At 47.7% G+C, this 12,099-nt stretch overlaps 1 protein-coding gene across 1 annotated transcript; it reads left to right on the forward strand.

The window, feature by feature from the left end:
* The first annotated feature begins 7,241 nt into the window (after positions 1–7,241).
* On the forward strand, positions 7,242–8,135 carry LOC121595763 (uncharacterized protein K02A2.6-like). The gene has a single exon (XM_041919966.1). The coding sequence runs from the start codon at positions 7,242–7,244 to the stop codon at positions 8,133–8,135; it is 894 nt and encodes a 297-aa protein (XP_041775900.1).
* Positions 8,136–12,099: the final 3,964 nt, after the last annotated feature.

A 12,099-nucleotide genomic window follows, 5' to 3' on the forward strand; every position in this document is an offset into this window, starting at 1 on the left:
ACAATCGCTTCTGCGTGCAGCGCTCAGTAAAGTGCGAAATTTCACTCCTAAGAGCGCATCGCACAATCACTCCTGAGCAGTGGCGGATTTAACGGTGCGCGGACTGAGCGGCCGCGGGGGGCCCCGTCAATGTAGGGGCCCCGGGTAAGGTAATTCTAGCATATAGAACAATGTGTACAGTAGTCTCAGCAAGATCTTCTGTGCTAGTTAGGGGCCCCATGAATGAAGGGACTCATAAAATATTGGGGCCCAGGATTCTGCCCAGGCCAAGGACTGATGAGTAGGTCAGTGGCGGATCTAACGGTAGGCGGACTAGGCGGTCGCCTGGGGCCCCGCCGATTTAGGGGCCCCGTAGATCGCCATTCTATAGTATGCCGTATGGACAGAGTACTAGCGACAAGGGCCCCGGATGGCCGTTGGGGCCCCGAGGCTGGCGAATCATTTCCACCCCCCCCCCCTCTCCCCGTGAGCAAAAATTTTAGAACCTGTGACTGATGATCGAAAGGGGCTCCCGACGGCATTTCAAGTTTACTGTTCAATCTCCCAACTGCAAGTTTAGTGCCGCTACCCCCGCCCTAACAACATTTACCTTTACAGGGGGCCTCAACTCGTCTTTCCGCCTAGGGCCCCCGATACCCTTAATCCGCCACTGCTCCTGAGAGCGCATCGCACAATCGCTCCTGGGAGCGCATCGCACAATCGCTCCTGTGTGAGGCGCTCCGTGCAGAGCTACCTGTTTTTCCTGTGGGCAGTGCGGGAGCGCGCACAATAAGAAGAGCGGAGCGATTGAGGTACCTCTTTCGCTCTTGACCCAACACTAGTAACAAGCATTCGCTCATTAAGGTCTTGATGTGGTTCGTTTGTAAACAAAGCTGTATCTGTAGTGGTCATGGCAGGTGAGGAAATCGTAACAAGCTGTGCGAGCGTGTCTGTTGTAGTGGTTGGTATCGGGGCACTCCATCCAGAATGTAAGAGAGGATTATGATAAGTGTCGGTAGCGAGAGTAACGTTTTGATCGAGCATCGAATTTGTATCAGTTGTTGCACAGGTATTAGTGTTATAATTATTGGTCCGATAGTCACGGAACTCTCGGTAGGTAAGAGCAGAGGGCCATGTCTCAGGTGAGAGAGCCTTGTTGCGTAGAGTGGCTGGTATGCCCACCTTAAATGAGATAAATGAGAGTGTCCTAGTGTTGGCACCAAGCTTCGTCAGACGGTATACAAACACATCCCGCTTATCGAGTGCTAGACGTACTTGCACCATGAGAGAAATCTGCTCAGTGGTAACCGATGGGGAAAAACGTGTAAAGAATAGTCACATTCGCGTATCAGTGTGTGGGATGGTTTCTAGTGTATCAGAATCGAGCGGCGATTCCGATCCTCTGAGTAGTGGTGTTTGCGGGTTTTTAAGTGGTGGCATATTGGTGAAGGATGACGGTTCGTTTGCACTAACCCTAAGAGAAGCGGCTAAAGATGGATACTGTTGTAGTGTGGGTGTTATTGTACCAGGGATATTTTTGACCACTGAATTAAATAATTTAGGGTGAGGCGACGCTGGATTATGATGAATGGGCCGTTGAGACGGTAAATCGGTGGCGGCATTCGTCGAACGCAAGCAGGAACGGATCCCCTCCTTTAAAACTTCCAGAAGCTCAAACTTAATAGCTGTGGTATGCTGTGACAGCTCGCTACGGAGGCCCGCTTTAAGGTCGGCTATGCTGGACGATAGGTCGACAGAAGTGTGGATGTGGAAGACCTCAAGACGGCCGTACGCGGATCCTTATGAAACTTCACACAGGCCTTACAGGCCCAAAAAAGTTGTGCACAGGACTCAATAGTAGTATACAGCTCCTCAGAAAGTCCGCTGCATGAGAAGTGAAACTCAGAGTTGCACCAACCCTGACACTTCACAACGCGATCAGTAGCAACGATGTCATTGGCACAGGCGGAACAGATACCGACCATTGTTTGTGGTACAGTTAATGTTGAAGCGATGTTTTGATTGTAGGCCAGGAATCGTTCCCAGGTGATTGTAGGTGGGTGATCTGATTGTAAATGAAAACCTGGTTCTTGGATCTACTGCGTAAGCAGACAGGTTGTGCAGGAAATGTGTTTTCACTGAATAATATTGAAAAATTTCCGGAGCGCAAAGATTCCTCGACCAGACACAAGACGTTTGACGTTTAGAGTGTGAGTGGAATAGCGAGTGGAATAGCGACTGGTGTCAATATTGTTGGAGATACCATGGCCGATTGCAAAGAATGTCCAATGGGCATAGCCGTCATCCTTTTAGCAAGATAGGATCGCGGGCGGCTGAAATACTGGATTTGGTACATTCTGACATTTGCGGACCGATGGAAGTCAAATCTCTAGGAGGAAGCTGATCACGCCGGATGTGGACATATTTCTTGAAATTCAAGTCGGAAGCTGATGTAAACCAAATTTTCCAGGATTTTCACAAGATGGCAGAACGGCAATCTGGACGAAAATTGAAGGTACTCAGAACAGACAATGGAAAAGAATATGTCAACACAGATTTCACAAACTACTTAAAGAAGCACGGCATTGTTCATCAAACATCGAACGCATACCCTCCGGAACAAAATGGCATGGCGGAACAAGTGAATAGGTCGATTGTGGAGCGTGCAAGGTGCATGTTACACATGGCGAATCTTTCGAAAAGTTTTTGGGCGGAAGCTGTGGCTGCTGCTGTGTACCTTTCGAATCGTTCTCCAACCAAAGGCCATAATGTTACTCCGCAGGAAACGTGGTCTGGTAAGAAACCTAACTTGTCCCATATTCGGATCTTTGGTACTACAGCGATGAAACTTATTCCAAAGCAATATCGCAAGAAGTGGGACGCTAAATCAGAAGAGTGCATTCTGACCGGTTTCGATGAGTTTACCAAAGGGTATAGATTGTACAACATCAGATCGAAGAAAGTAACAGTCAGTCGTGAAGTAAATTTCATTAATGAAGGTGTTGCTGTTCCTATCCAAGAAAATTCAAACAGAAGGCATATGATTCTCCTTGACCATGAAGAGACAGTTTCTCTTTCACCGAATGCTACATCACAAATGGAGGCAGTTATGAGTGAAAATGAGAAGGACAGCGAGGACAGCGACAGCGAATACTTCACGGACGCGAACAATGAAACTTCCGAAGATACCGATGGAACTAGTAACGAATGTGACAAAACAGTGGTCGATGATGATGCAGCTGTGAACAGCGAAACTCTCGTCATGCCATCTCAATCGCAAATCCTGAGGCGAAGCAGTCGGACGCGTAGAGTCCCAGAGAAGTATAATGATTTTATAATCCCACATGGCTCTGGTCTTTTCAGTAATGTTACCAGTTCAAAGATCATGAGCAGCAATTCAAGCGAGGATCCAATCACACACCAGGATGCAATGTCGCGTAACGATTCAGAACGTTGGAAAGTAGCGATGCAAGAAGAATATCAAGCATTGATTGACAACAGCACATGGAGATTGACAACTCTTCCAGAAGGTAGGAAAGCAATAAAATGTAAATGGGTGTTTAAGACAAAACACGATGCCGCTGGAAAAGTCAACCGCTACAAGGCGCGCTTGGTGATAAAGGGATATTCTCAGCGAAAGGGGGTAGATTATAACGAAACATATTCACCCGTAGTTCGTCATAGTTCCCTGAGATATTCATTTGCACTAGTGGCCAGAGATAATCTTTTGGTTGATCAGATGGATGCGATAACCGCTTTTCTACAAGGAGATTTGGAAGAGGAGATATACATGGAGCAACCACCGTGTTTTGAGCAGCCTGGCAAGCAAAACATAGTATGTCGATTGAACAAAGCGTTGTACGGACTAAAACAATCAAGTCGTGTCTGGAATACGAAGCTAGATGCAGCACTGAAACAACTGGGTTTGGAGCAATCGAAGTATGATCCGTGTTTATATTTCTATAATGGCAATGGAAATATGCTGTTTGTAGCCATTTATGTGGATGATTTAATGATTTTCAGTAACAATAAAAAATGAAGAATCAACTGAAGACGAAATTGAGCAGTATGTTCCGGATGAAGGATTTGGGACCAGCTAAACATTGTTTAGGGATTCGTGTAAATCATTTAAATGACGGAATTGCACTTGACCAGGAAGCCTACATAGAAACTATCCTAACCCGGTTCAAAATGCAAGACTGCAAAGCTGTTGCTACTGCTATGAACTCTTCCATAAAGCTGTTGTGAGCTAACCTGGCCCGGACTCATTCACGGCGGTAACTCACGGATGACAGCAAATGGTCATCCGTCAATGTATGCGTGTGATTGATCCGGGGATTGATCGGTTGCGCGGTCACGGACGTTGACCGCCAAACACCAGCGTGCACTGAAGAACTAGCGGTCAGCAAGGAAGCGTACTCGGAGCCACCACCAAATTGTAACCAAAAGAAGTTGAATATACGTTATATAGTTTATTAGTAACGCGTGAGTTTTATTCGACCACCTCCGCGATCGAAATAACATAAAAGTGGCGACGAGTAAAAAAAAAGTGACGTAAAAAAAAATATATTTTTTTTAATTGCAATTCGACTGTGAGTGAAATTTTGTGCTGATCGAAAAATTACGCGCCCTCGAGCAAAACGCAGAAGGATGAGCACCAGCGAAAACGGTGCATCGGATTTCCCCATGGAAGGAGAGCAGCGAAGATCAACCTTGCTGCGTTCGACTGGTTTTGCTACGGGACAGCAAATTTTTCCACCCGCGAACGAGAATGTTGTGCCAACGGTGAATCTGCCATCGCAGAATGCAGCGGGGCAGCCATCGCTACAGCATTTTGCTGCGTCATCATCAGTACCGACGCAGTCACCCGATTCTGCGATGCTGATGCAGATGATGCAGTTAATGCAACAACAGATGCAGCAGCAGATGCAGCAGCAGTAGCAGCAGGTGCAGCAACAGATGCAGCAACAGCAGCAACTAATCACGCAAGTATTGCAACAGTCGCAGGTTACAAACCAGCAAAGCCAGGCCTTCCCGACGCAGGTCATTGCCCCCAGTAATCCGGAGTTGATTATTGATGCGTTGTCGGGCAGCATCACCGAGTTCCGGTACGAGGCGGAATCCGAAATAACTTTCGATACGTGGTTCGCGTGCTACGAGGACCTGTTCGCACAGGATGCCTCCCGCCTCGACGATGCAGTAAAGGTGCGCTTACTGGTGCGCAAGTTAGGCCCTGCGGAGTAAAGGTGCGCTTACTGGGGCGCAAGTTAGGCCCTGCGGAGCACGCGCGCTACGCTAGTTTCATCCTGCCCAGCGTTCTTCGGGAGATACCGTTCGATGAAACGGTGAAAAAGCTGAAGGCCCTTTTTGGGAGAGCTGAAACGCTTGTGAGTAAGCGCTACAAGTGTTTGCAGCCAACGAAATCTCGTACGGAGGATTTCGTGTCGTTTGTTTGCCGCGTGAACTGCTCCTGCATGAACTTTCAGCTGTCCGCAATGAGCGAGGAGCAGTTCAAATGCCTGATATTAGTGTGCGGCTTAAAGGATGAAGCTGATGCGGACGTGCGGACGAGACTTCTCTCTCGTATCGAGAAGAGAACCGACGTCACGCTTGAGCAGCTCTCCGCTGAGTGTGAGCGAATCTCCAGCTTGAAGGAGGATAGCGCCATGATCGCTACTCAGGCGGAGGAGCAAATCCTAGCACTAAGAAGAAGAAGCAATGCACAACAGCAGGCGAGCAAGTGGAAACAAAGAAAACAGTACCAGCATACGAGGAACAGTGATAATGTAAACAAACCACCTGGGCCGTGTTGGTTATGTGGTGAGGCTCATAGGGAAAGTGAGTGCTCATATTCTCTGCACAATTGTCGCGATTGTAACGTAACCGGTCACCGAGAAGGTTTTTGCAACCAGCAGAAAAGAGGCAACAAAAAAAGGAAGTACAAGAAAAAAACGCATGTCGGTGGACATGCGTACGGTGACGGTCAATGTTTGTCATGTCCAGCAAGCTAGAAAATTTGTTAACATTTTCATCAACAGTAACAGGGTCCGCCTGCAGCTTGACACTGGTTCGGATATTACAGTAATCGGACGAGAAACGTGGCAGCAGCTGGGTAAGCCAACACTGAAGCCGGTAACAGTCCACGCAAAAACAGCATCTGGGTCCCGCCTTGAATTGGATGGTGAATTCGAGGCACAGATAACGATCGGTGACAGAACGCGGTCTGCTGTTATACGCGTTATGGACTCGGCCTTGCATCTTTTGGGGTCCGATATGATAGCAACGTTCGAGCTCGGTGCTGTCCCCATGGACCAGTTTTGCAACAAGGGGGAAGCAGAGGGAGCGAAATGGGAGAGCCAATTCCCTACATTGTTTAAAGGCAACGGATTGTGCACCAAGGCGAATATACAGATTCAGCTCAAGCCAAATCACCGTTCTGTGTTTTGTCCTAAGCGCCCGGTAGCGTACGCGATGCGAGCAAAGACCTGTTAGCATTCGACTTGCTGCTGACGCACTACGACCCGAATGCAGAGATAGTGGTCTCTGCCGATGCATCGTCGGTTGGACTAGGCGCGACCATAAGCCATAGGTACGCGGATGGCTCGCTGAAGGTTGTTCAACACGCATCGAGAGCCCTTACGAAGGCTGAAGCAAATTAAAGCCAAATTGACCGCAAAGGTTTGGCGATTATATTTGCTGTGAAAAAGTTTCATAAGATACTGTTTGGGCACCACTTCCGACTGCAAACCGATCATCGACCCTTGCTGCGGATTTTCGGGTCACTTAAGGGTATACCAGTGTACACGGCAAATAGGTTGCAGCGGTTTGCATTGCAGTTGCTGATGTACGATTTTACCATCGAGTACGTGCAAACCGATAAGTTTGGCAATGCGGACGTGCTCTCAAGGCTGATACACGAGCACGCAAAACCGGATCCGGAATACGTAATCGCAAGCGATGAGTTGGAAAATGATGTAAGTTCCATAGCATCATATTGCATTAAAATATTTCCACTAAATTTTAGAGACGTTGCGAAGGCCACAGAGTCCGACCCTGTCCTGAAGAAGGTTTACGGATACATCATGGAAGGGTGGCCCCAAAATGTCGCGTATGCTGCAGAGCTGGCTTGCTTTTATCACAGAAGTGAAGCCCTAACCACGGTGCGTGGTTGCATTTTGTTTGGGGAAAGAGTGGTGATCCCTAGCAAGCTGCAGCAGCGTTGCTTGAAGCAACTACATGAAGGGCACCCCGGTATCCAGCGAATGAAGTCGAAGGCCCGAAGTTACGTGTACTGGCCATCCGTTGATAAGGACATAACGGAGCGCGTAAAGGGATGCCATGCTTGTGCGATAGCGGCGAAGACTTCACCTCGCGAGAAACCTGTTCCCTGGCCAGCGACACAGAAACCTTGGGAACGTGTTCACATCGATTTCGCTGGGCCAATCGATGGTGATTATTTTCTGATCGTGGTAGACACGTTTACCAAGTGGCCAGAGGTAATACGAACGCGAAGTACCACAGCAGCAGCAACGATCGCGATACTGAGGACAATCTTTGCGAGATTTGGATACCCGGAAACGGTGGTGAGCGATAACGGGCCACAATTTGTCAGCGCTAAGTTTTCGGAGTATTGCAGTAGTCGTGGTATACAGCACGTCACAACTGCGCCATTCCATCCGCAATCGAATGGGCAGGCGGAGTGCTTTGTTGACACCTTCAAGCGGTCGATGAGGAAGATCCAGGAAGGTGGTATAACGCAGGACGAAGCGCTTGACGTTTTTCTGGCGAGCTACCGGTCAACCCCCAACGCTATTTTACCGGACATGCAGTCGCCAGCTGAAGCCATGCTAGGTAGAAAAATGCGAACAGCGTTGGAACTGCTGAAACCTCTACCTGCAGCACAAGCAGAACCGATCAACTTGGGTAGACGATTTCAGCGCGGTGACCTCGTCTACACCAAGTTCTATGCGTGGAATTCATGGAAGTGGGTTCCGGCGCAAATCATACGAGAGTTGGGCAGCGTTATGTTCGAGGTGCATACGAACAATCAACGGGTTCACAGGCGCCATGTGAACCAGCTGCGACAACGGGATTCGGCCGTGTTGAGCGGAGTTATAACACAGTGGAATAAAGGAGGAGCAGAAACTAAACAATGAACTTGTATGTAATGTGTTATGGCCCAACCAGCCTAACACATTAGGCCACTCACCGACGACAGGCAAGGGTCTTCGTGTGTTGTGTGAGTGTAGGAGGTCGGGTCTCTCGGGAGAATGAGAGGGCATCAAGCGGGAACCGAGCGGCGGTCGAGCACTCGGTACGGGCAGGCAGAAGGGCAAAGACATTATTAGCGAATACACGGTTTTTACCTACATCTTAAGCTTAAACCCTTCCCGCGTTATTGGCCGTTGTTAAGTAGCGCAACATATCACAACAGTGGCGACGAGAGTAAAAGAAAAGAGAGACTATTTTAATCCAAATAAGTATTTATTTCTTTTATCGAACCCGACGAATTTTAATTTGCGTGCTATTTGTTAAAAGTGTGTCGTTTATGGAACTCTAAGTGTTTTATAATGTGTGTATCGCGCTAATAAGACGGGACAATTTCGCGTAAGCGTAGAAGGATGTTAAACCCGGACGAAATGATGGAGGATGAAGAGCATCGACGTTTATCGCAAAATTGGGGAAACGCAGGTTTTAGCAACGGGCAGCAGCAACAGCAACAGCCATTGCCAAACAGTGCAGCGTTACCATCTCAGCCACAGTCGCAGAACATGGCCGGAGCGCCATCGCAGCAAGGTGCATCGACCTCGAGCCCGGACGCTGGGCTTTCGCAGATGATTCAACTATTGCAGCAGCAAATGAGTGAGCAACAACAGCTTATGACGCAAATATTGCAATATCAACAGCAACCGGCAGCACAGTTGCTACAGCATCCACAGCAGCCACAGCATCCACAGCCTCCGCAACAAAGTTCGACACCGACAAACCCCGCGCTTATCCTCGAACCTTTGGCAAGCAACATAAGTGAATTCCGGTGTGATGCAGAGTCGGGAGCAACATTTAAGGCATGGTTTGAGCGGTATGAAGATCTGTTTCTACGGGACGCTTCCCGACTCAATGACGGTGCAAAAGTAAGGCTCCTAGGACGTAAGCTGGGCACCGTAGAACATGTACGTTATACCAGTTTTATTTTACCCCGCGCACCCCGTGACATGTCATTCGATGAGACGGTTGAAAAATTAACGGCGCTTTTCGCAGAACAGAGTCTCTACTAAGCAAACGCTACAAGTGTATGCAGATAGCTAAATCGTGCAAAGAAGATCTGCTCACGTTTGCTTGCCGTGTGAATAGGGCGTGTGTCGATTTTGAGTTCGCTGGGATGAATGAGGAGCAATTTAAGTGCCTTATCCTGGTGTGCGGGCTTAAGGAAGAAATCGATACCGACATGCGTAATCGGCTGCTTGCCCGCATTGAGGAGAAGAATGACGTTACATTGGAGCAGCTATCGGCGGAATGCCAGCGTATAACTAATATAAAGGTGGATAGCGCGTTGATCGCTAATGATCACGGAGAACGAGTGTTTGCGGTGAAAAACGGTGGCCAAAGATCGCATCAACAGCAGTTTTATCGGCAGCAGTACCAACCTTTCGGTCAACAAACACAGACACATCCCAGAGGAAACACCATGTATTTATGTAAAATGTAAAATGTAGTATGTAAAATTGTGAAAGCGTGTTCTGGTTTTCTTAAAAATATACCACAACGTAGGGATTTGCGCGATCATAAATTGGTGCTGGTCGTGCGGTGGTCCCCATTGGAAGAGAGAATGTCCATATAAGTCACATGTATGCACGAATTGCGGAAGATATGGACATCGGGAAGGATATTGTGAAAGAGTAAATCGATTTCAGCGACAGGACAACAAGAGAGGGAGCACACAAATTGCAACGCGAGTCGTAAACGTAAATGTGTGCAACGTAGTGTGTGTGCAAACACCTGTTAAGCTGCAGCTCGATACGGCATCCGATATCACAGTGATCAGTGAGGGGCTATGGAGGGATGTCGGACAGCCTCCTTTGATGGCAGCAACAGTAAAAGCGAAGACAGCCTCGCAAAATTATCTGCAACTAAAGGGTGAGTTTGATGCATCAATAACCATCGCTTCTAGAATTCAACAGGCAACAATCCGAGTCGCACGGGCCAACCTTTTCCTGCTGGGAGCGGATGTGGTGGAAGCTTTTGAGCTCGGATCAATCCCGATGGACCAGTTTTGTAGTAACATAGATGCGGTGAGTACACCTGAGTCAGTATGGGAGAAGCGTTTTCCGACAGTTTTCAAGGGCATAGGGCTTTGTTTAAAATCGCGCATAAAATTGTAAATAAAAGAGGGCAGTCACCTTGTATTTCGTCCTAAGCGCCCCGTGGCTTATGCAATGCTACAGACTGTCGATGAAGAACTGGACCGTTTGGAAGCCCTGAAAGTCATTACTCCCGTGGATTACTCGGATTGGGCTGCCCCTATAGTGGTTGTACGGAAGGCAAATGGAAAAATCAGGATTTGCAGTGATTACTCGACAGGGCTGAATGACATCCTACGACCACATGAGTACCCGCTTCCACTGCCAGAGGACATTTTTGCTAAGTTAGCCCGATGCCAAATTTTCAGTAAGATTGATCTCTCCGATGCTTTTCTTCAGGTGCAGATTGATGAAAAATTTCGCCCGCTGCTAACAATAAATACCCATCGTGGGCTATACCACTTCAACCGTCTACCGCCCGGCATAAAAATAGCCCCAGCAGCATTTCAACAACTGATTGATACCATGTTGGTAGGAATAACAGGAGTTTGCGGCTATATGGATGATCTCATAATTGGAGGTATGTCAGATAAAGATCATGATAATACGCTAAATCTTGTACTAAAACGAATTGAGGAATTTGGTTTCACATTACGACCTGACAAATGTGTGTTTAAAATGTGTCAGATTAAATATCTTGGGCATGTAATCGATGGCAGGGGAATACGTCCTGACCCTGAGAAGATTAGCGCTATACAGAATTTACCAGCCCCCACCGATATTGCCGGAGTTAGATCTTTCCTAGGGGCAATTAATTATTATGGAAAATTTGTTCCGATGATGCGCGATCTGAGATTCCCCCTCGATAATCTTCTAAAGAACGAAAAGCAATTTAAATGGACAACAGAATGCGAAGCAGCTTTCAAGAAATTTAAAGAAATACTGTCATCAAACCTGCTATTAACACACTACGATCCTAAGGCAGAAATAATTGTATCAGCAGACGCTTCATCCGTTGGAATCGGAGCTACTATTAGCCATAAATTTCCTGATGGGAGCGTTAAGGTTATACAGCATGCTTCACGAGCGCTGACCAAGGCGGAATTTAACTACAGTCAGATTGATCGCGAAGGCTTGGCCCTGGTTTATGCAGTTACCAAGTTCGATAAGATGCTATACGGGCGTCATTTCAGACTCCAAACAGACCACCGTCCCCTGCTCCGGATTTTTGGCTCGAAGAAAGGCATTCCCGTCTATACAGCTACCAGATTGCAGCGATTTGCCCTGACCATGCAGCTGTACGACTTTTCTATTGAGTACGTGCAATCAGGAAATTTCGGGAATGCAGACATCCTCTCGCGGCTTATAAGACACCACGTGAAACCGGAACGCGAATACGTAATCGCCAGCCTAAGCTTGGAGGAAGATGTAAGGTCAGTAGCAGTGAATGCAATAATTAATTCCTCTCCTCTTTGTTTTAGAGACGTAGAACAAAGTACGCAATCGGATTCTTTGCTGCGAGAGGTTTATCGTTATATACAAGAAGGCTGGCCGCGTGAGACTAGCTACGGCTCGGAATTAGCGCGTTTCCATGACCGCAAAGAGGCACTATCGACGGTTGAAGGGTGCATTTTGTTCGGAGAGAGGCTGGTTTTACCAGCAGACCTGCGAACACAGTGCTTGGAACAGCTCCACCGTGGTCATCCAGGAATCCAACGGATGAAATCGCTTGCGCGAAGTTATGTGTACTGGCCACTGATGGACAATCAAATAGTACAGTACGTAGCTACTTGTGAACTATGCGCAGCGGCTTCCAAGTCAC

This window comes from Anopheles merus, chromosome 3R (assembly GCF_017562075.2).
Source record: "Anopheles merus strain MAF chromosome 3R, AmerM5.1, whole genome shotgun sequence".
NCBI classification, from domain to species: domain Eukaryota; kingdom Metazoa; phylum Arthropoda; class Insecta; order Diptera; family Culicidae; genus Anopheles; species Anopheles merus.